This window comes from Podarcis raffonei, chromosome 8, assembly GCF_027172205.1.
Source record: "Podarcis raffonei isolate rPodRaf1 chromosome 8, rPodRaf1.pri, whole genome shotgun sequence".
In the NCBI taxonomy this organism is placed as follows: Eukaryota; Metazoa; Chordata; class Lepidosauria; order Squamata; family Lacertidae; genus Podarcis; species Podarcis raffonei.
The window spans coordinates 14,033,360-14,055,511 of NC_070609.1; the positions used below are offsets into that span (position 1 = coordinate 14,033,360).

General features: G+C 44.0%; 1 protein-coding gene across 1 annotated transcript; it reads right to left on the bottom strand.

The window, feature by feature from the left end:
• Positions 1–986: 986 nt before the first annotated feature.
• Positions 987–8,198, bottom strand: LOC128419191 (phospholipase A2 inhibitor and Ly6/PLAUR domain-containing protein-like). The gene is made up of 5 exons (XM_053399609.1): positions 8,105–8,198; positions 6,872–6,994; positions 4,833–4,982; positions 2,660–2,806; positions 987–1,159 (listed from the first exon to the last, which is right to left on the bottom strand). The coding sequence occupies exons 1-5, from the start codon at positions 8,178–8,180 to the stop codon at positions 987–989; spliced, it is 669 nt and encodes a 222-aa protein (XP_053255584.1). The 5' UTR covers positions 8,181–8,198.
• Positions 8,199–22,152: the final 13,954 nt, after the last annotated feature.

Consider the following 22,152-nt stretch of genomic DNA (forward strand, 5'->3'; position numbering starts at 1 on the left):
CTGAAGAGGCAACCTGATTTTGGGGGATGGGCAAATCTGGTCTTTGAGAAGCACAGTGTGGCTGCTGTTGCCACTGTGCCAGTGTACCAAATGGGGGAAAGCTTTTACAACTCTGTCATAGTTGAAGGCTGCTCTCGCCGGATCCCCTATGTGATTTGCCTATGTAAAGGTAAGGGGCCTGAATATTCACCCAACTACTTACTGGTTTGTTCCATCTATGAGGACTTAAGAGAAGCTTTGTTCAAATATTTAAATCTCCCAATTGAGAGATAGATTGGTTATATGATTCATTATTTATTAAGGGACAAATCCCCTTACCCCTCTGAAAAATTGATCTGTGTTGCCTTTACAGTTACTATTATAAGGAGAAAAGTTTGTAGGGATCAGTGCTATTTTCCTAGATTTGCAGGTGCCAGAGTTCACCACGAACTTGTTCCTTGATCTCTTAGAATGGCAATGGCACTAACCTGAGAGGTGCCGGAGCTGAATTCCACTAAACTCTGCCTTAAAATATGCCCAAATTTAAATCTTTCAAAGGAGAAACCTCTTATCTAATGAATCATCTGATTCTAATAATAATTTTAGTTCTGCAATGTGTTAATTTTGTTTTTATTCTGTTTTATGTATTGCGTCTTTCGTAATCGGTGTGGCTAAACCAATAAATGATAATTGCATTTGTATCTGAAAGAAACAGATCTGAGAACCAGCATTTCATTCTCCATAACCATTTATTTTTGCATTGTAATCGTCATAATGAAAACTTAACTCTTTTTTAATGATACACAACAGGATTCTTTGAAGTTAGAATCCACAATTCCCGTATTCTGACCTCTTTTTCTCTGCCCCTTGCTTCCCTTTTCTTCAACCAAAAGCAAAAAAAGAAAGAAACAGAGATCCTGAGTCCTGAATTTCAACACTAGGCCTCCAATTCCCCCTTATTGCCATAGATTTTGGAATACACAAGGAGGAGGTCTACACGGTCCCATTCACTCTTCATGTTCAGGCTGGTGTGAGATTTTTGAAGCATTGTAACAACTTTCTTGGGTAACAGAAAGGATATAGTACCCATCTCCGATTATTTTTCTTTGCTTTTTCCCGATGGCACAAAAATCTGTTGTTCCACAACCTCGGAAAGTGAAACTGTGGGGCCGAAGTGCACCTGGGGGGGGGGGGGGGAGAAATGTTGACATTAGTCCTTTACTCAGGGACTAGGAGATGGTTCCTGTGATGGTGAATGAGAATTTTAATAAGTTAGTTTTTAAAAGAAGTTCAGGTAAAAAAATTAGATCAAATATAATTTAAAATTGCTATCATACCCAAAGGACTCTCAAGACACAAAGATTTTTCATAAACAGGTTATACTTATAAGATATAATGAAATCAGAGAATTTGAAAACAGGCCTAATTGATAAGATTAACCAAATCAAATTCTTGTGGGCAGGTGAGTTGCAATAAAATGGGAGGAATACTATCCCCCCCCCATCTCCTGGGTGTCTTAAAAGTCACATGCTACGGCCACACAGCAAGATCTGAATACAAAACTCCCTCCTTGGTGTCTGACCCTTGAGTGTGTGAAGCCGCCGTAAGTCAACAGGGTGATCCAGCAGCAAAAAAGCTGGAGGTGCACATCACTGTCTCTCATGATGGTTGGGTGCCAACTAAGGTTCCCTCATTGCCCCACTGTGATCTAAGTATCCAGAGAATCCTCCTTTTATTTTACTGAAATATACTCAGAGTCGCAAAGTGATTTCATGCTCTTTATTCAACTCATAGTGGTGAGGAGGAATGAATGAATGTCCCCTCAAAGTATCTGCTTTATATACATTATTTACACAATGGGCTGCACATGATCGGCTAATTCCGGAATTCTACTGTAAGCCAATCAGGTTGTGGATTCACTTCTATCTGGAGCATGATTGGGTGGTTCCTGCCAAGCAATCATACGGCTGCATTGTTCTAGGACCAATCAGACTGCTGCATTCTGAATCCTATTGTTCTAGGACCAATCAGACTGCTGCCTTTTCGATCCTATTGATCTAGGACCAATCAGACTGCTGCAGTTTGGATCCTATTCAGCTCAGTACATAACATTTACCATATTTATTTTCATGTTAAACACATCAAACATAAAGCAGGTGAAAAAGGCGAATCCCAAGAGCCAATCAGGTACTCACCTCAGAATTCTTACTCACCCCTTAAAAGAGAAACTAGCAAAGCCAAGGCTGTAAAGGGCAGCAGAAATAAGAGAAGAAAGAATGTAGGGAAGAAGCATCACAAATGGCCTGGAAATTGCCTCTGTCCTCCTGAGGCAAATCAGCCATATGCCCCTCCCCCATTCATTCCAAATTCCCTCCCAATGTAGCATTATTCCTGAAAAATTTGCTGATAGGGAGGTCTCCATCTATTTTATATACACATCTCACTCTGAATCCTCCTTCCGGACAAGCAAGTGGCATTATGAGAGTTAAAGGACACAGACCAGGCAGGCAAAACAATACGGAAGGGTGCAGAGTCGGGTCAGTAAGAAATATGATCCCTCTCATTTTTATAGCAACATGCAAGGGAAAGGGAGGAAGGAAGGGAGAGAAGAAGACAAGGAGAGAGTCTGCATGACCAAGAATTACTAGGCCTTTTTTCCTTGTCTGAGTAGCAATGTTACCGATAAGAAGAGCTACTTTGGATTGAATACACTGGGTCTCATTCTCAAGGCAGTTGATGGTCTTCTCACTTTTACACATTATTGTTCCTTTGGAAAAGCAGGATGGGCACTGCAAACCATTTTCAGCCAGCATGTTGCGATCAGGGACTGCCAAAATCAAAAGTATAGTGAGCATGCTAACGTCTTCGTCTGTTTTTGTATCTCTGTGTTGTATTAATGGAATCCACCCTAGGGCCTTCCAGTTTTGGTGGGGCAGTTGCAAGTACTCTTGGATAAAATATAATCTAGACACAATCTGGGTTCAGGACTGAGCATGGGACAAAGTCACCATTGTTCTCTGAGATGAATGACCTTTACATAAAGGGGGGTGGGGGAGTGTGAACTTTCTTCCCTTCTCAATCTCTCAGAAGGTTTTCCTGCCATTGATTATGGTGTAGCCTGTATGAAAAGGTATACTCTTAGTCCCTTATCTTTGTACAGAGTTTCTGGCTGTATTTTGCACTTCCGGAATGAACTAACCGTCACTTTCTCTGAATTCCCTGAGACCTACAGGTACAGGGCAGTATATAAATTCAATAAATAATAATAATTAAGAATAACTGCCAGCTCAGTCAGTACTTATTTTGTCAATTAAAAGACTGACCAGAAACAGTTCAAGGGTCATTTAGGAGGACACCTGGATAAGATAGGTGGGTTGTAACCCTCTAATTTGGACCATCAAATTGAATGTTATCTTAAAGGGACCATAACCTGTTTATGAGCTGTTCATGCACCTAGGTATCCAATTATATTGCATGAAATATCATTCATGGCTAATTATGCATAGGGAATGTTATAAAGGCATCTTGAAGATTGTATTCTTATCCCCGGTTTTTATTTTTATTATTTCACTTATCCACTTGGTTACTTAATGTAGGCAAAGTTCCTAAACTGACATAACTGACACTTCTTTAGACACTTCTAAACCCTAGAAAATCAACATGACTCATGTCAGAAGTAATCTACTTCTGAGGTAACCATTTTGGGGAAGTGGGTCATTAAAATAGCAGATTAGCACAGCAGCACACCAAAGGAATGGAGGCTGCTCCCTGGGTAGTAATAAAACCAGGATTAGGTTTTATTTGAATATGAGGGATGTGACCGTTCTCAGGAAAAGACAAACTGCCAAGGCAAGGATGCTGCTGTGCCTATGAGAGGGACAGGACATATTCTGGTGGATGTCTTCATTGTAGGCCTCAGGTTGTATATTTATGCATAACCACATATCATAAAGACACCACAGTGCATTATGGTCCCACAGGAAACACAGAGCCTGGGTTACAGCATGCCTGGTACCCATGGAATCTCACATCACTTGGATATAGGGGCGATGTGTAACCATATCTTAACATACAGTAAAAACATGGCTGGGACAAGGGGCACTGGCACTGTGCAGGATCAGATCCTCCCACCTATCAGTAGGATGATCTGATCCTGCATGGTGCTGCTTTGAGGGGCAGGAAGAAGGAGAGGCCTGGTTGGAAAGGCAACCCATCCCTTCTCTGGCAGACGTATCTGCCAAGTAAAAGGTAAAGGGACCCCTGACTATTAGGTCCAGTTGCGGACGACTCTGGGGTTGCCGTGCTCATCTCAATTTATTGGCCGAGGGAGCCGGCGTTTGTCTGCAACCAGCCTCCAGGTCATCTGGCAGCATGACTAAGCCACTTCCGGTGAACCAAATCAACGCACAGAAATGCCGTTTACCTTCCCGTCAGAGCAGTACCTTTTTATCTACTTGAACTTCGTGCTTTTGAACTACTAGGTTGGCAGGATCAGGGACCGAGCAACGGGAGCTCACCCCATTGCCGGGATTTGAACCCCCGAACTTCTGATCGGCAAGCCCTAGGCTCTATGGTTTAACCCACAGCGCCACCCGTGTCTCTAGCTAGGTCCCTCTTTTTCACAGTTTCTCCTCATGACTGCCTCCCCATCCTGCCTGACTCTCCATCCCTTGAGAGCCCCTAATAGTCCTGAGCTGCTCAACCCAACCTGTAGCCACCTGGGGCTGTCTCACCCCATTTGAATGAGGCACAGATTCTCTAAGTACTACTGATTGACTAAGGATCCAGGCCATGGCCAAATTCAGTGCAAAACCCTAACTTGTTAATGATTATAAATTGATGCAGAAACATACGGCTGAGAGTTGCATTGTTACACAGTTCAGTCTTGCAGCAGTGCTTCTTCATCTGAAAGAATTTACCATCCCCTGCAGTGAAGCTGTAATGGCCTGAGGAACAGTATCTGGTTAGCGAGCAACTATGCACAAGTTGCTCTTGGAATTTCACTATGAAAAAGAATTTGAAAGAAATATTTAGATATGGAGGTTTATTGCTCCTAAAACACATTCATTGTAATGGTTCCAATTTTCTGTAATGTCTGAATGAGAACCTTTTCAAACAAACAACATGCAAAATATTATTAAATTCTGCAATCTAAGGTGATGGGCTTTATTAATTTATATATACGTACACACACCTATATATCATTGAAAGAAAAATATCAAAATGATTCCACTCATAATACATAAAGCATACAATAAAAACTTTGTAAAAAGAAAAGAAACAGATATCAATTAACCAATGGAAAGATGTATTCTGAATGCCTTTTATGAGCCTGGTGGAATACAAATTTTTCTGCAGGCATTTAAAAGATGCTTGCCAAGGATGGGTTGAATAATTGTGAGAGTAGAGAAGACAATATAACTCAGATGATACTACCCTGGCCTTGGCTAAGTTCCTCTCAGAAGTAATACGAAATAGAAACCTACATACTGTGGATAAAACAATGTGACCACCTTTTAATCTTTCCTGTATTTCTTTTTTATTTTGCTTTTGAAAATGATTTTGTGGGTCTTTCAACCGAAATAAATAATGTTCTTGTTCTTGACAGTATAAGTTGCATTTTCAGCTGAATTTGGGGGAACCACTTGAAGCAGCAATTTTGCAGTGCTATTTCAATGGCTTTTGTTTGATTTTCTCAATGCAAACAGCTAGAAGTCTGTAAAATTTGATAATAAACCCAATTTGCAATGGGGCGTGAATAATTTTGATTGCAACCGTAGTTTGTAAAATACAACCAAACCTTTCAAAGCTTTATTACGATCATAAAAGGTAAAGGTAAAGGGACCCCTGACCATTAGGTCCAGTCGTGACCGACTCTGGGGTTGCAGCGCTCAGTAAAAGGCATTAAATTTGGAATGAATGTAGAACTTCATTTCAGGTCCAATCAGCAGCATGAAGTATCATGGCTTCTTCTATACTTCTGACAATACATGTGCCATACACTGCATTCTCTCTGCTAGTCGATCATAACCATTTACAGGGCGGGAAAATACTTCCCTGAACTCCTGATGCCCAACCCAAGATACTTGGCAGAGGTTTAAAGACTGTCTCAAGGCAAAAAAAAAAAATGTAGCATCAACACTGACAACTGGGAAACACTGGCCTGCAAGCACTCCAGTTGGAGAACAGCCTTTAACAAAGGTGTCATAGGCTTTGAAGACACTTGAACTCAGGACGCAAGGGAGAAACATGCTAGCAGGAAGGCATGCTTGGCAAATCCACACCTTGATCAACTCCTGTCTGGAAACCAATGCCCCCATTGTGGAAGGACGTGTGGATCCAGAATTGGCCTCCACAGTCACTTACGGACTCATTGTTAAAACCGTGTTTATGAAAGACAAACTTACTCAGCTACAAGTGATCGCCAAGGAAGAAGACTTGGCATTGCACTTCAACTACACCAACCTCACTGTCCCATTTCCCCTCTCTTTCCAAGTATGTAGCAATGATGTAGGAACAGATGGTCAAGTGAGCACCACCATCCCACCCAAGGTATTTTGGCACTTGAGGCGAACCACAAAATGGCAACCGCACACTCTAGGGAAGAAGGGATGGGTGAATATGTACATCAAGATGGAAATCTGATGCTTGTGATCAGGTGATTTTAAATTCCCCATTTTCAAATGTTAGTGATTCCTTACTGCAGGATTGGGAAGCTGTGATCCTCCAGATGCTGCTGGACTACATCTCCCATCATCTCTGACTGGTGGCCAGGATAGATGAGGCAGATGGGAGTTCTCATTCATCTACTGTACAGCTTATGTGCCACAACTTCCTTACAACCAATTTAGTAATTCCAAAAGCAAAAGACAAAAAACCAGACAAATCTTACCTAGATTTGTACGCAGAACACTGGCAGAACAGGTATCTTGACCAAATTTACAATATGTTCTTAAATAGTGATCATATGTCAGTCCAGTATCGTTAAATGTATCTCTGCACTTCAGAGGCAATGCTGAGGACAGGAGCAAAAGATTAGTTCATGGATTGTTATTGTCATTAACATTATTATTATTTGGTTTTGTGGTTTCCTTCATTTGACACAGAGAAGGAGGTGAGAGAGAATTAAATCTTTTAAATGAAATGGGGTTCAAGTTAACAAGATCTTTCAATAAAATGAAATGAGTAAAAGCCATTGGCCAGAACACTGGTTTAATTATTTCCAAGAGGTAAACCCTCCCTGTCCAATGGCCCATTTTCCCTCCCATCCATTTCCCTCCCCCCCTACTGTTCAATTTCAATCTTAGACATGAGCTTAGATAAAGGAGCAATGGCCAGATGAGCAGGAGGAAGGCTTATCCCATCATTTAGGCATGAAAAAAAGCATTGGGGAAACTGGGAATCCTCTGCAAGAATATTCTGTACCATCACTTACTAGACCTCTTGGGGAGAAGATTTTGCATTTCAACCAGTTTTAAGCAGAGTTAAATGAACAGGGTTAGATCCAGGTTAAGAGAGTTAGACTTTAAGGGGGGTTAGGACAGTTGGGGGGGTTAAGACAGTTAAGAGGGGGGAAGAGGGGACTTCCTGGAAGCACAAACTGTTCTGCATGACATGGACAAAGTGGAAATACAAACATTTTGATTCCTCTCTCGTAAGACTGACAAAGCTATCAACTTGAATGGCCTCACAAAAGGTTTAGGCAAATGATGCAGAATTAGGCTACCAGTGGCTACTAAACATAGTACCTTCAGTTACTAGCATATTTCAAATATCATTTTAAAATTCTATCCAATTTAGTTGCTCTTGGCTTCTAATTTTTTTGATTTATTTGTTTTCTGCACTTGCCTCCAGGCAGCTCAAGGCTGTGTACATGGTTCTCTGCTCCCCATTTTATCCTCACAAGAACCCTGTGAGGTAAGTTAACCTGAGGTATGGTGACTGGTCCAGGATCTCCCAGTGAGCTTTGTGGCTGAGTGGGGATTTGAACCCTGGTCTCCTGGATCCTTGTCTGACCCTCTAATGTCTACAACACAATAGCTCTCTTAAATTCAGCTCTCCGGATTCCTCTGTCCTCTAAATATTATTACTGTAAAAGTTCCCCATCCTACTGGTTCCTACTTACCTGGAGAAAGCAAGGCCAAGAGGAGGCATGTGCTCAGGAGTTCCTTCATCATTCTAGAAAGAGAACTGATGCACATAGAGACTTACTTGGAGGGATTTATAGGCTACGTGTTTGTGCTGCAGGCAACACTTTGGCATAAAGACACAGAGAAAATGATGAAATTCAAAGCTCACTGTTGAAATTGTCTGAATTATTTCACCACAATCTCATTAGTTGTCAAGAGGCACTTTTCAATTTTTTTCTTCTATACAGTTACCGTACTTTTTGTTCTATAGGACGCATTTTTTCCCTCCTAAAAAGCAAGGGAAAATGTGTGTGCGTCCTATGGAGCGAATTCAGGGGGGAGGCAGCTGGGAAAAGCCCCCAAGAGCCGCACACAAGCTCCGTGCGCTCTTGGGGTCTTTTCCCAAGGAGGGAGAAGGGACTGACTGGCCGCATCAGTCCCTTCTCCCACCTCGTAGAAAAGCGCACAGGAGCCGGGCACTCCTTAAAGGGTGTGTGGCTCCTGTGGACTTTTGCGGGAGATGGGGGAATTCCCCCACCTCCCGCAAAAGAAGGAAGAAGGTCTGGGAGAAGTGCAGGCTGCCGGCAGCCTGTCCGCTGCTCGCAGAGCTGGGGGGAGAATCATATTTTTTCCCTTGATTTCCCCCTGTGAAAACTAGGTTGGCCCTATGGTCAGGTGCGCCCTATGGAGCGAAAAATACGGTAATATAAAATTTAAATTCTGACGGCACCCATTAAAGGAGCTGAGAACCAAAAAAGGCAATGGCAAAGCCCGGAAGCCACCTACAAGAAACCTCCTCAATACAGTCTCCATCTAAGGATTCCTCTTCTAAAGAAGAGAAAAGCCTGGATACTACATCCACCCCAGCAAGGCTGCGAAGTATAGGATGAGCTGTGCTTAAAATGCTGACTTCATATTGCAGCGCACGTGGCTGCAATGGAGGTTTCAACCAGTAAAACTGATCCACACAGAAAAAAAGGAGGGTGACTCAGTGGCAGCAAAGCAATCGCTTCAGGGGCAGGCAAGTAAGGCTGAGGTAGAAAGCAGAGTGATACCTCTGGATACAAAAACTTCTGGCTACGAATGATTCGGGTTACGAACTCCGCTAACCTGGAAGTAGCTGCTCCTGGTTGCAAACTTTGCCCCAGGATGCGAATGGAAATTGCGCGCAGCAGGAGGTCCCATTAGTGAAAGTGCGCCTGAGGATAAGAATGAATTCAGTTCTTAACCAGAGGTACCACTGTAAGGTAATGTTACTGCAGGACCACAAACAGCTCCAAATGAGCAACTTGTTCCAAGAAGGCTGCAAAGTCAATTGAGGCCATGTGACTATGCTCATCATTAAAAATAGAAAAAAATAATTCTGATCCAATTCCTCTGTTTTTGCCTTTGCTTACTGAGTTGGAAGGAACAATATACTTTTTCTCTTCTTCCAGGCTACTAATCAAAGTGCAATCAAAGCCTCAAGGTACTGCTCAGGTGACTGCTCAGCTGGCAAACTAGACATACCTCAGGGCTGTTGAAAGGTGCCAGGGACACACTGGTAGGCACTTAATAGAATACAGTGACTCTAAGATTATTACTGAGAGCTGATTAAATCATTTTACTGAACTTTGCCCCTCCTTGTTATAATTGTGTCAGATTGTTGTGAAAGGCAGAGGATACTTTGAGCCAGCTTTTTTGTTTAGTGATGACTAGACTTAGCCACATTGTCTTGAACTGAATCCAGCTACGTAGTTGTTTATCCCTGCTTCAAATCCCACCCTCCATTTTCAGAAGACAAGAAGAACCCTGCAGTCTAGCAGCATCCTTCTTGGAGTGGCTGATCAGATGTACATTCGTACAGGACTATCATAACAGGAGGGCACTCGCCCACTCCCCCTGTTCTCCCTCAGCAACTGGAAATGGTATATCCATCAAATTAATTGCCACTGATAGCCTCTTCCATAAATGTGACTAGTCCACTGTTAGGTCAATCCAACTGTGGCTTTCACTGCTGATGTGGGTTTTCTATAGCTCAGCGAGTAGAGCATGAAACTCTAAATCTCATGATCGAGTCCCATGGGGGCAGTTACAGTGGTTGGACTAGATCAATCTTGAGGTCCCTTCCAACTCTACAATTCTATGATTAAGTTGAAGAATTTTGCTGATGCAGATTATGCTTCACTTCTTTTCTTTTTTAAAATATTTTTTATTACATTTTCAGTGTTTTGTGATCACAATATCCATATATTAATCCATATGCTCAAACATTGCTCTGTCCGAGCATCAACCTCCTCCAGCCCCTTTTTCTGACTTCAATACGTAATTACTTTATTCTTAGCATTTCTATAACCACTTCTTTACCTTCTCTCTTATTTTTGTATTTCCCTTTATTAAATGTAAATCAGTTCCTTATATTGTCATTACAAAACATTTCAACTCACAGCTACAAATGTTTTCAGATATTTATAATATTCTTTCATATACAATATAAATTTGCTCCAGTCCTTTTGATACAGTTCATCGCGCTGATTCCGGATCTTCCCCGTCAGCTTTGCTAACTCAACGTATTTCACCATCTTACTCTGCCATTCTTCCAATGTTGGAATCTCCTGTGATTTTCATTTCTGGGCCAGGAGTATCCTTGTGGCCGTTGTGGCATACATAGATTCATCTCCAATTAGACCTAACAAAAATTTCCGATGTCCTAGAGAAGGTAATCTAATTTTTCTTAATTATTTTGCTTGTGTTTAGTAAGTTAAAGAAAAAAAAAGTATTCTATTTAACGATTAACTCCATAATATCACAAATATTTTAGATGAGATAGTTGAAAGGAGGGGTAAAGCATGGTTAATGCAGTTCAGAAGCTATTTGCTGTATAATATTTTATGCAGTTAATAGTTCAATCATGGAACTCACTTCCATAGGAGGCAGTGATGCCCACCAGCTTAGATTACTTGGCAGGGCAAAATAACCCACAATATCTATGCTCCACCTCCAGTTTCAAAGGAAGTTTGCTTCCTTCCTTGAAAGTGAAAGATATTTCTCAATTTTCTGAGCATTTCTGAGCAATTTGCCTGCTGCCCAGGAGGACTCCCCTGAGTGAGTGCTTGAGGGTCCTGCTCTTGCCACTTACCATCTGGCCTGGGGCGGGGCCTGAAGCCTCACAAGGACTGCTTGCTGCCTCTGCCCAGGAGGACCCCCCTGAGTGAGTGCCTGAGGGCCCTGCTCTTGCCACTTACCATCTGGCCTGGGGCAGGGCCTGAAGTCTCATAAGGACTGCATGCTGCCTGCTGCCTGCTGCCCAGGAGGACTCCCCTGAGTGAGTGCTTGAGGGTCCTGCTCTTGCCACTTACCATCTGGCCTGGGGCGGGGCCTGAAGCCTCACAAGGACTGCTTGCTGCTTGCTGCCCAGGAGGACCCCCCTGAGTGAGTGCCTGAGGGCCCTGCTCCTTCCTGCCACTTACCATCTGGCCTGGGGCGGGGCCTGAAGCCTCACAAGGACTGCTTGCTGCTTGCTGCCCAGGAGGACTCCCCTGAGTGAGTGCCTGAGGGCCCTGCTCTTGCCACTTACCACCTGGCCCAGGGCGGGGCCTGACAGGCCTCACTAGGACAGTTGTTACTGCCGGAGGGGCACAGAGTGTTTTTAAAATGTTTTTTTAAAAAAATTCTTTTGAATTTTTTGTATGTGGGGGGTGGGGGTGGGATGGATGTTTGGTTGGGCTTGGGGAATTATTTTTTATTTTGATGTTTTTGTGATTTTTACATTTTTTTTGTTTGTATTGTTTTATTGGTTTTATTTGTTTGTTTAAGGTGTTATTTTGTTGTTAGGGGGAGGGGTCAGGGCTGCCGGGGAGTGGGCCCCAGCCCACAAAATGGCTGGGGCATGTCCCGCAGGGGGGGGATGCACTGGGGCAACTGATCTCAGTGATCACGGGTAGGAGGAGGAGTTACGCTAAGACTAGACCATGTCATTACAGAGGGGGCAGGTTTAGTCGTTGTCTGAGGACTATTCCTGCCTCCGGGTCTGGTCTTGACTGGATGGATACTAGAATCAGCAAGGGATACCCACATGACCTGAAGGTGCTGCTGTGCAATGCCAGGTCAATGATTCATAAGACCACTGCCATCCATGACTTGATCATGGATGGAGGACTTGACCTGGCATGTGTAACAGAGACTTGGTTGGATGAAGCAGATGGGCCTGTCCTTGCCACTGCTTGTCCACCAGGTTTCTCTTACGCACAGCAACCCAGGTCATGTGGGCGGGGAGGGGGGGTTGCAGTGATTTTTAGGAAGTCATTAGTTTGCACCAGGCGTCCTATTGGGAAGACACAGTTTTCCGAGTGCATGTTCTGGAAGTTGGGCAATAGGGGCAGTACAGGATTCCTTTTGGTGTACCGACCTCCCCGCTGCACCAAGGATTCCCTGCCCGAGCTGCTTCAGGTCGTGGCGGATGTTCTCCTGGAGACACCTAGCTTGGTCATCCTAGGGGATTTTAACATCCATGCCGACACGACCTTACAAGGGGCCGCTCAGGACTTTGTGGAAAGCATGGCCTCCATGGGGCTGTCCCTGAATAAGTCTGGCCCAACCCATAGCCGCGGACATGCCTTGGACCTGGTGTTTACCTCTATGGATGTTGGTGATCTGACACTAAGTAAAAGCGAAACGAAAGAAGTGCCATGGTCAGATCACTTCCTGGTGCAACTGGACTTCTCTGCGACCCATCCCCTCTGCAGGGAGGTGGGACCAATTCGGATGGTCTGCCCCCGCCACTTAATGGATCCAAATGGTTTCCAGAGAGTGGTAGGGGATGCTTTATCCCATGTTGATGGCCTTTCAGCTGATTCCCTGGTGGCCCGCTGGAATGTGGAGTTAACCTGGGCTATTGACTGTTTGGCTCCGAAGCGCCCTCTCCGATTGCATGGAGCCCGGACAGCCCCGTGGTTTTCCACGGATCTGAGGGCAATGAAACAATCGTTGAGACGGCTAGAGCGCCGGTGGCGGATAACTCATTCCGAATCTGACCGGACACAGGTTAGAGCTCAACGTCGAGCCTACCAAGTGGCGATAGCGACGGCGAAGAAGAATTTCTTCGCCGCCTCTATTGCATCTGCAGAAAACAGCAGCAGGAGACTTTTTCAGGTGGTTCACAATTTAGCGGAACCACCTGCAACATCGGGGCCCAGTACGGGCCACATGTCTTCCTGCAATGATTTTGCAAAGTTTTTTGCAGATAAAATCGCTCAGATTCGGGAAGAAGTAGACTCCACCGTGGGAGCAGGGCCGGGGCGGGAGAGTGCTAGAGTTCTGTCTAGTCAAGTTGAGTGGGATCAATTCCAATCTGTTACCTCCGAGGATGTGGACAGGCTGCTTGGACGAGTGAAACCAACCACCTGTCTCCTGGATCCTTGCCCATCCTGGCTTATAAAAGCTAGCCAGGAAGGACTGGGCGATGGGCTTCGTGGGGTGGTGAATGCTTCCCTCCGTGAGGGAGACTTCCCAGACCCGCTGAAAGAGGCGGTTATTAAACCGCTTCTTAAAAAACCATCTTTAGATGCGGCCACGATGGCCAATTATCGCCCAGTCTCAAATCTTCCATTCTTGGGCAAGGTGATTGAGCGAGCGGTTGCCGAACAACTCCAGGCACGCCTGGAAGAAGCGGACCATTTGGATCCCTTCCAGTCGGGATTCAGGCCTCATCATGGGACTGAAACTGCCTTGGTCGCACTGGTTGATGATCTCCGCGGGCTAGGGACAAAGGTGAGAGCTGTTTCCTAGTCCTGCTGGATCTCTCAGCGGCGTTTGATACCATCGACCATAACATCCTTCTGTCTTCAGGGGCTGGGAGCTGGAGGCAGTGTCATACAGTGGTTCCGCTCCTTCCTCCTGGGCCGTGTTCAGAAAGTGGTGGTGGGGGATGAGTGTTCAGACCCCTGGGCTCTCACTTGTGGGGTGCCTCAGGGTTCTGTCCTCTCCCCCATGCTTTTCAACATCTACATGCAGCCGCTGGGAGAGATCATCAGGAGGTTTGGGCTGGGTGTTCATCAGTATGCGGATGATACCCAGCTCTACCTCTCTTTTAAATCAGAACCAGTGAGGGTGGTGAAGGTCCTGTGTGAGTGTCTGGAAGCGGTTGGAGGATGGATGGCAGCTAACAGATTGAGGTTGAATCCTGACAAAACAGAAGTACTGTTTTTGGGGGACAGGAGGCCGGCAGGTGTGGAGGATTCCCTGGTCCTGAATGGGGTAACTGTGCCCCTGAAGGACCAGGTGCGCAGCCTGGGAGTCATTTTGGACTCACAGCTGTCCATGGAGGCACAGGTCAAATCTGTGTCCAGGGCAGCTGTTTACCAGCTCCATCTGGTACGTAGGCTGAGACCCTATCTGCCTGCGGACTGTCTCGCCAGAGTGGTGCATGCTCTGGTTATCTCCCGCTTGGACTACTGCAATGCACTCTACGTGGGGCTACCTTTGAAGGTGACTCGGAAACTACAACTAATCCAGAATGCGGCAGCTAGACTGGTGACTGGGGGCGGCCGCCGAGACCATATAACACCGGTCTTGAAAGACCTACATTGGCTCCCAGTACGTTTCCGAGCACAATTCAAAGTCTTGGTGCTGACCTTTAAAGCCCTAAACGGCCTCGGTCCAGTATACCTGAAGGAGCGTCTCCACCCCCATCATTCTGCCCGGACGCTGAGGTACAGCGCCGAGGGCCTTCTGGCGGTTCCCTCATTGCGAGAAGCAAAGCTACAGGGAACCAGGCAGAGGGCCTTCTCGGTAGTGGCGCCCGCCCTGTGGAACGCCCTTCCAGCAGATGTCAAAGCGATAAACAACTACCTGACATTCAGAAGACATCTTAAGGCAGCCCTGTTCAGGGAAGTTTTTAATGTGTGATATTTTACTGTATTTTTGGTTTCTATGGAAGCCGCCCAGAGTGGCTGGGGAGGCCCAGCCAGATGGGTGGGGTATAAATAATAAATTATTATTATTATTATTATTTTCCACCCCATCCCTCACCAATAAATATATTTGGCTGGAAGGATTGGAGCAAACTCCTAGGGATTTCAGCACACTCCTATGCACTTTTGGTTGAAGTAATAACCATTTATTTCAAAGGGATTACAGTGCAATTCTATACGTGTCTATCTAGATGTAAGTGCCACTGATTTCAATGGGTCTTACAGATAAGTCTGTATAGTTTTGTATTGCAACTTCCTCAAAGTATACTTTGGAGTTTTGGTTTCTCTGGCACTTCCCTTTATCTCCACTGCCTCAGACGCTTTTCCAGTTGAAATAACTATTATAATGCTTCACATATCTAACACCAGCCTCACACTGATGGGTAATTATGGTTCAGCATAAATCTCCTCCTTGTGAATTCAATAATTCATAGCAATGTGAGGGTGATTCCTAGTGGTGAGAGTCAGGCATTGGGATCCCTGTCTCTTCCTCTCTTTTTTTTTTTTGCTGTTCATGGAGGGAAATGGGATGCAGTACACAGAGAAAAGAGTGCTGTCTATCATTGTGGTTATTATGATAAATATAAATGATTGTGGCAAATAAAAAGTTGCTTCTAAAATGTGTATCCTTCAAATCAATAGTTTGGAATGGGGAAGTATGGTATTTCCTGATATAAAGCATCAAAGTTTTGTTTTTAATGTAAAACTGCAGGCAAGCAGTTTTTGAATGCATGGTTATGTCATCTAACCCCAATGCAAAAGGACAGATCTCTCAAATAAATGAAATGATAAAAGAGTTAGAACAGGTGGTGAAAGAGACTTGCTGGGCCTAACAATCTTTGTATGTTCAGTTACCTTAGCCTTTTTAAAACACAACATACAAACAGTCATATTCAAAAGGCAATGGACTTTTACGCCAATCCTATGGGCCTCCAGCTCTGACCATCTTGCTTTGTACATGTTCTCATATTCTCCTTACACTTCAAGAGTCCATTCACCTTGGAGGCAAATTTATTTTAAAGCTGATTTAAATGCATACGCCTCAGCAGTCCTGATTTGGCCGGAATGGCTACGGAATTCCTTAAGCTGTCCTGGGTTGTGCCTTGATTCCAGGGTGTCCTGATTTCTCCCTGCCATCAGAGAAGGGCCACGGAAGCAGCTCCTGGGGTGGCAGCAGCATTGGGAAAGAGACAGGAGGGCTCCTTCCCAATGCCTACTTAGTCCTTAAAAGGCTTTGGGGGAAAAGCCGTTTGACTCCAGGATCCTGTCAGAGTCCTCACACCTCCTGCCAGAAGCACCTCCTTTTGCTGCTTCTTTCAGACCAGACGGAAGGGGCTTACCCAACCATTGCACTGCTCCCACACCTCTGTATTGTTTAGCCTAGGCAGTAGTCAATACCAACTCTTCATGGAAGAAGCATATACTCAAGAAGACCCTCATAATGCCTGAGTGATTAGAAGCCAATGAGGAATAAACCAACAGGTGACCTCTGGAAGAAGAAGTTGACTTGGAGGGATTCATGGGCCAAGGAAGGGTGACCAAGGATTCCAATTGGGAAGGACTGGTCCAGTGAGGAGCAGGAAATTATGGAAATAGAGAGTGCTTGCTTTCCCAGAAATCCTATATTTTTATATTGTAACACAAATCTCTTTTTTCATATTGGATGCAATCTTTTTAAGGAACTCTGTGGGAGTCAGCCAGGTGCCTCTTCCAGTTCAACCACATTCACACTCTCAGTAAGCAGGTATTTTTAATAAATGTGTTCCTCCCTCAGGCTTTATGGTAAAGCTGAGCTGGAAACAAACTAATCCTAATGAGGCACAAAGTAATAAACAATTAGCATGTCACACACATGCTCTTCCCAGAAATCAGGTGAACCTGGAACCTGCTTGTATCCATGGGGCCATTCAAGTTTACACTGTCAGTTTTGTAACTTATTAGTATTTTGTTTTTGATATAGTTATGATAGCTATTTTCCCTCCAGTATGAGAACTAGTAAGCCTCTGAATATCTGTTGTTGCAGATCACAGCGGGTAATGCGATCTATAAAGGGATACACATGCATTGATGGTTACCACATCCTCTTTGTGGGTCACAAAGTGGTGTTGTCCGTTATGGATATCATCCTCGCAAGCTTCCCAACCCCGACTGACACCCCGTCGGTTCTGGCAGCAAAAGACATTGCAGAAGAACTGTCAGCAATGCATACTTTGCTAAAAGAGCATTTGGACTGTGCTAAAGATATTGTCCAATGCGCACTGACAACCCGGCACCGAGATTAATGTGGAAGATCAGGTGTGGCTGTCAAAACCTGATTTGCCACAAAAGGGCATGTGCAGGAAACTGAACCCAAAGAGTGGGCCCGTTTGAAGTTGTGGACCAGATCAACTCTCTGACTTTCTGGCTCCGATTGCCTGTGTCTATGAAGATTCACCCCATCTTGCACAGATCAGTCTTGTCACCTGTCGTGCCTGCACACCCTTACCAGGCACCTAGACATGGTAGAAGGAGAGGAAGAGTACAAAGTAGAACAAATTCTAGACTCCCGGATGCAAAGAAAGAAGTTGCAATACCTGATTGCGTGGGAGGGGTGTTGACCGGAAGAAAGATCATGGGAGTATGCAGAACATGTCCATTCACCATTCTTGCAAAGGGCGTTGCATACATGCCACCCCAACTGACCAAAACTACTGGGATGGGTGGAGGAGGGCTCTGGAGAGGGGAGTGATGTCAGGGACTGGGCAGAGGAGGAATGGTGGAGATTGCCTCCCCAACCTGACCCTTCCAGAGAAGAAGACAGTTCAGAATTACAACAGAGGTTTGAGGGAGATCACAATTCAGAGGAGGATGAGGGGAGAAGTTGGGAAATAATGGGAGAGTAGGAGGAGGCAGATCCAGAGCAGCTGGCTGACACGTTATCACTAAAAAGCATTTCAGATCCACCATCTCCCTGAACCCTGCGAGCAAAGAGCTCTAAGACAAATGGCCCTAAGAGGCAACCATAGAGGGGGTGGTGCTGTTGACGAATGAGGAAGTGGGAGAGAAGGAGAGTGGAGTTTTACTCAGGACTACGCCATTTCTCTAAGAGGCTGCATTCCCAAGCATCTCCCTGTAAACATTGAATAAAAAGCAGATGGGAAGGAAATTTCCTTGTGTTATCCGTTCCTGGCAACCTGCCGTGGTTGTTGGTTCCTCTGCCACCTGACAGCTGTTAAAATATACTAGTTTAGACTTGTTTCTTTTCTGTGTACATATTTTCCCAAATGTTCCCAAATTCCTAACTGACCTTCTTCTACCATCCTTTATTCCTGTTTGGTAACAGGGTGCTTACTACACTGTTGTTTTATTTGTCTTAAATAAATATGTAATTCTGTATTTTTTGATCCAAACCAGTGCATCAGATCTTTTTGAGTCTTCTGTCCTATATATTTTGGTGATTTAACTCCTACTTTCTGGAATCACTCAGATGTCCTTTGTACCCACAGGTGTTTCCTGGACCTGAAGGGAAGAATTGTTAGCAAGAGTGTTGACATACTAATATTCTGGGAGTTTGGCCTTGTGTTTAAGAGCCAACAAGAGAACAAGCTCTTGAAACGATGGGTCCATTTCATAAGCTACAGGAATGAAAGAGTTGTAGATAACATCTTTTCTTGTAACCTGTTTTCAGTGATCTGACTTCTGAACGGCTTTCAACTGCATTTTAAACATGCACAAACATCCCTCCCTTCCCAATCTTTCTCTTTTGCCCTTCCTTCCTTCCTTCCTTCCTTCCTTCCTTTACTTTTCCTCATATTTACCCCTTTCTTTTCTCCTCCCATTCCTGCTTTTATTGTGTTCTCTTTTTTATACACCCTAATATCATCATCATCATCATCATGACCATCATTATTGCTATTAATATTATTTAAATATACCTCTTTCTATTCATTTCCTTTGAATCGGTGTGTCTTTAGTATTTGCTTATACTAACAGAATTTTGAAGGGATGGAGAAAGGAGAAGAGAAGATTCCCTGGAAAAGACCCTGATCTTGGGAAAGATTGAAGGCACAAGGAGAATGGGATGGCAGAGGACGAGATGGTTGGACAGTGTTCTCGAAGCTACTAACATGAGTTAGTAGACCAAACTGAGGTAGGCAGAGGAAGACAGACGTGCCTGGCATGCTCTGGTCCATGGGGTCATGAAGAGTTGGACACGACTAAACAACGCAATATGTATATAATCACATCTAACAAAATGTGGCATTTTCCGTCTTGTTTATTTTCAATGTTTCATTATTTAGGAAACCACAAAAGCAGAGTTGGGTGTGTGTGTGGAGATGACAAGGCATTGGTACAGTATGTATCAAAAACACATGGTGATAAGTATTGGTCTGTGCTTAAAAAATAAAATAAAATAAAAGACTTAATGTGCTGTCAAGTGGTAGTGGTGGGGAATCTCAAGCTGGTGCCAGTATCCAGGTAGAGAGGTGGCGAAGTGGGCATCTCCCAGGGTGAGAGGCAGGGTGAGAAAAAGGAAAGTACAAGGTGAAAATGGGGAGGGCCTGTCATTGGGAGCCAGGGAGGGTGCTTGTGACTTGTCAATGCTGTGACTTGTTTGCAAAGCATTTTGAGGATGAAATTGCTTGCATCCACTGGGAACCTGACTCAACTGTTACAGCAGATGAAACTCAAGGGGTGTCCAGAGCACTGTCTAGCCCTGATGTGTTGGATGAGTTTCACTTGGTAAGATTCAAGGACATTGCCCCTTGCCCCTCTTGTCTGAGGAAAAGTAGGGGGGGACAGCTGACTGGGTCAGGGAGGTGATTAATGCCTCCTTGCAAGAGGGGTCGTCCCTATCTACTTGAAGGAGGCAGTGGTGTGCCATCATCACAGATGAGTTATGTGGACCCCTCCAAGTTATTTCATAGTGGCCCTTGGAGGTGGGACTTCTGAGATGGGACTTTTTGGGTAGAGTGTCATATGACATCTTCAATTAAACTCTAGAGGGGTGGGGCATAACTAATAGACAGGAGGTAGTATACTAATACTACTGATGCCTGTTGTATGCATGACCAAAGTATCCTGCCAGGATGCTCAATCAGAGGAACTATGGCACTCTGTCTGAAGGCAACTAGGAGAGACCTATAGACCAGTTGCCATGCCGATCAACTTTGGAAGGGACCAGCTCCCTCAAATATTTTATGGGGGGGGGATGAAGACCCCTTGCCACCTTGGAGTTGCCTCCATCTTGGAATAAGATAATACTACATATTATTGATGATTATGATCTTTCTAGAGATATTCTGAGTGTGTTATATATTGAGGTGACAACTTGTCATATGAAATTTCATATTTAGAAGCATAATTTCATGGTCAAATGTGCTCCTTGGCAAGTCTGTCCCAAGACATGTTGGCAGCTGAAGCAAACCACAAAATAGTGCCTCACCATTCCAGGGAAGAAGAGATAAGTGCAGATCAACATCCCGAACAATGCGAAGGGTGAGGAATAAAGATCACCACAGGAAACAGGATGGGAAGAGACCAGCAGTGCCTATTGGCAAAGAGGCCACTGAAGAGGCAACCTGATTTTGGGGGAGGGGCAAATCTGGTCTTTGAGAAGCACAGTGTGGCTGCTGTTGCCACTGTGCCAGTGTACCAAATGGGGGAAAGCTTTTACAACTCTGTCATAGTTGAAGGCTGCTCTCGCCGGATCCCCTATGTGATTTGCCTATGTAAAGGTAAGGGGCCTGAATATTCACCCAACTACTTACTGGTTTGTTCCATCTATGAGGACTTAAGAGAAGCTTTGTTCAAATATTTAAATCTCCCAATTGAGAGATACATTGGTTATATGATTCATTATTTATTAAGGGACAAATCCCCTTACCCCTCTGAAAAATTGATCTGTGTTGCCTTTACAGTTACGATTATAAGGAGAAAAGTTTGTAGGGATCAGTGCTATTTTCCTAGATTTGCAGGTGCCAGAGTTCACCACGAACTTGTTCCTTGTTCTCTTAGAATGGCAATGGCACTAACCTGAGAGGTGCCGGAGCTGAATTCCACAAAACTCTGCCTTAAAATATGCCCTAATTTAAATCTTTCAAAGGAGAAACCTTTGAAAGATTTAAGATTTAATAATAATAATAATAATTTAATAATAATTTTAGTTCTGCAATGTGTTAATTTTGTTTTGTTTTTTTATATAAATTTTTTATTGGTTTTTCCACACATAATAAAAGACAATACAACACAATACATAGACATACAAACATATAAACACGTATAATTTCTTAACCTTTCTTTTCTTAAACCTTCTTTCAGCGACTTCCCCATACCTCCCCTTTCTGCATCCCTGTTATCAATCTTTTCAGCATCCCCTAATTTCAATATAACACTTTCTTTATGTCTTATTTCTCATGTCCAAATGTTAATCGCTGCAATTCTATTTTACATTACCCAAGACATTTTAACACTCATTAATTTTACAACAGTTCTTAAGGTAAACTTTAAATTTCTTCCAATCTTCTTCCACCGTCTCTTTCCCTTGGTCACGGATTCTGCCAGTCATCTCAGCCAGTCCCATATAGTCTATTACCTTGGTCTGCCATTCTTCCAGTGTGGGTAGTTCTTGTGTCTTCCAGTACTTTGCTAAAAGTACTCTTGCTGCTGTTGTAGCATATGTGTTAATTTTGTTTTTATTCTGTTTTATGTATTGCATCTTTCTTAATCAGTGTGGCTAAACCAATAAATGGTAATTGCATTTGTATCTGAAAGAAACAGATCTGAGAACCAGCATTTCATTCTCCATAACCATTTATTTTTGCATTGTAATCGTCATAATGTAAACTTAACTCTTTTTTAATGATACACAACAGGATTCTTTGAAGTTAGAATCCACAATTCCCATATTCTGACCTCCTTTTCTCTGCCCCTTGCTTCCCTTTTCTTCAACCGAAAGAAAGAGAGATCCTGAGTCCTGAATTTCAACACTAGGCCTCCAATTCCCCCTTATTGCCATAGATTTTGGAATACACAAGGAGGAGGTCTACACTGTCCCATTCACTCTTCATGTTCAGGCTGGTGTGAGATTTGTGAAGCATTGTAACAACTTTCTT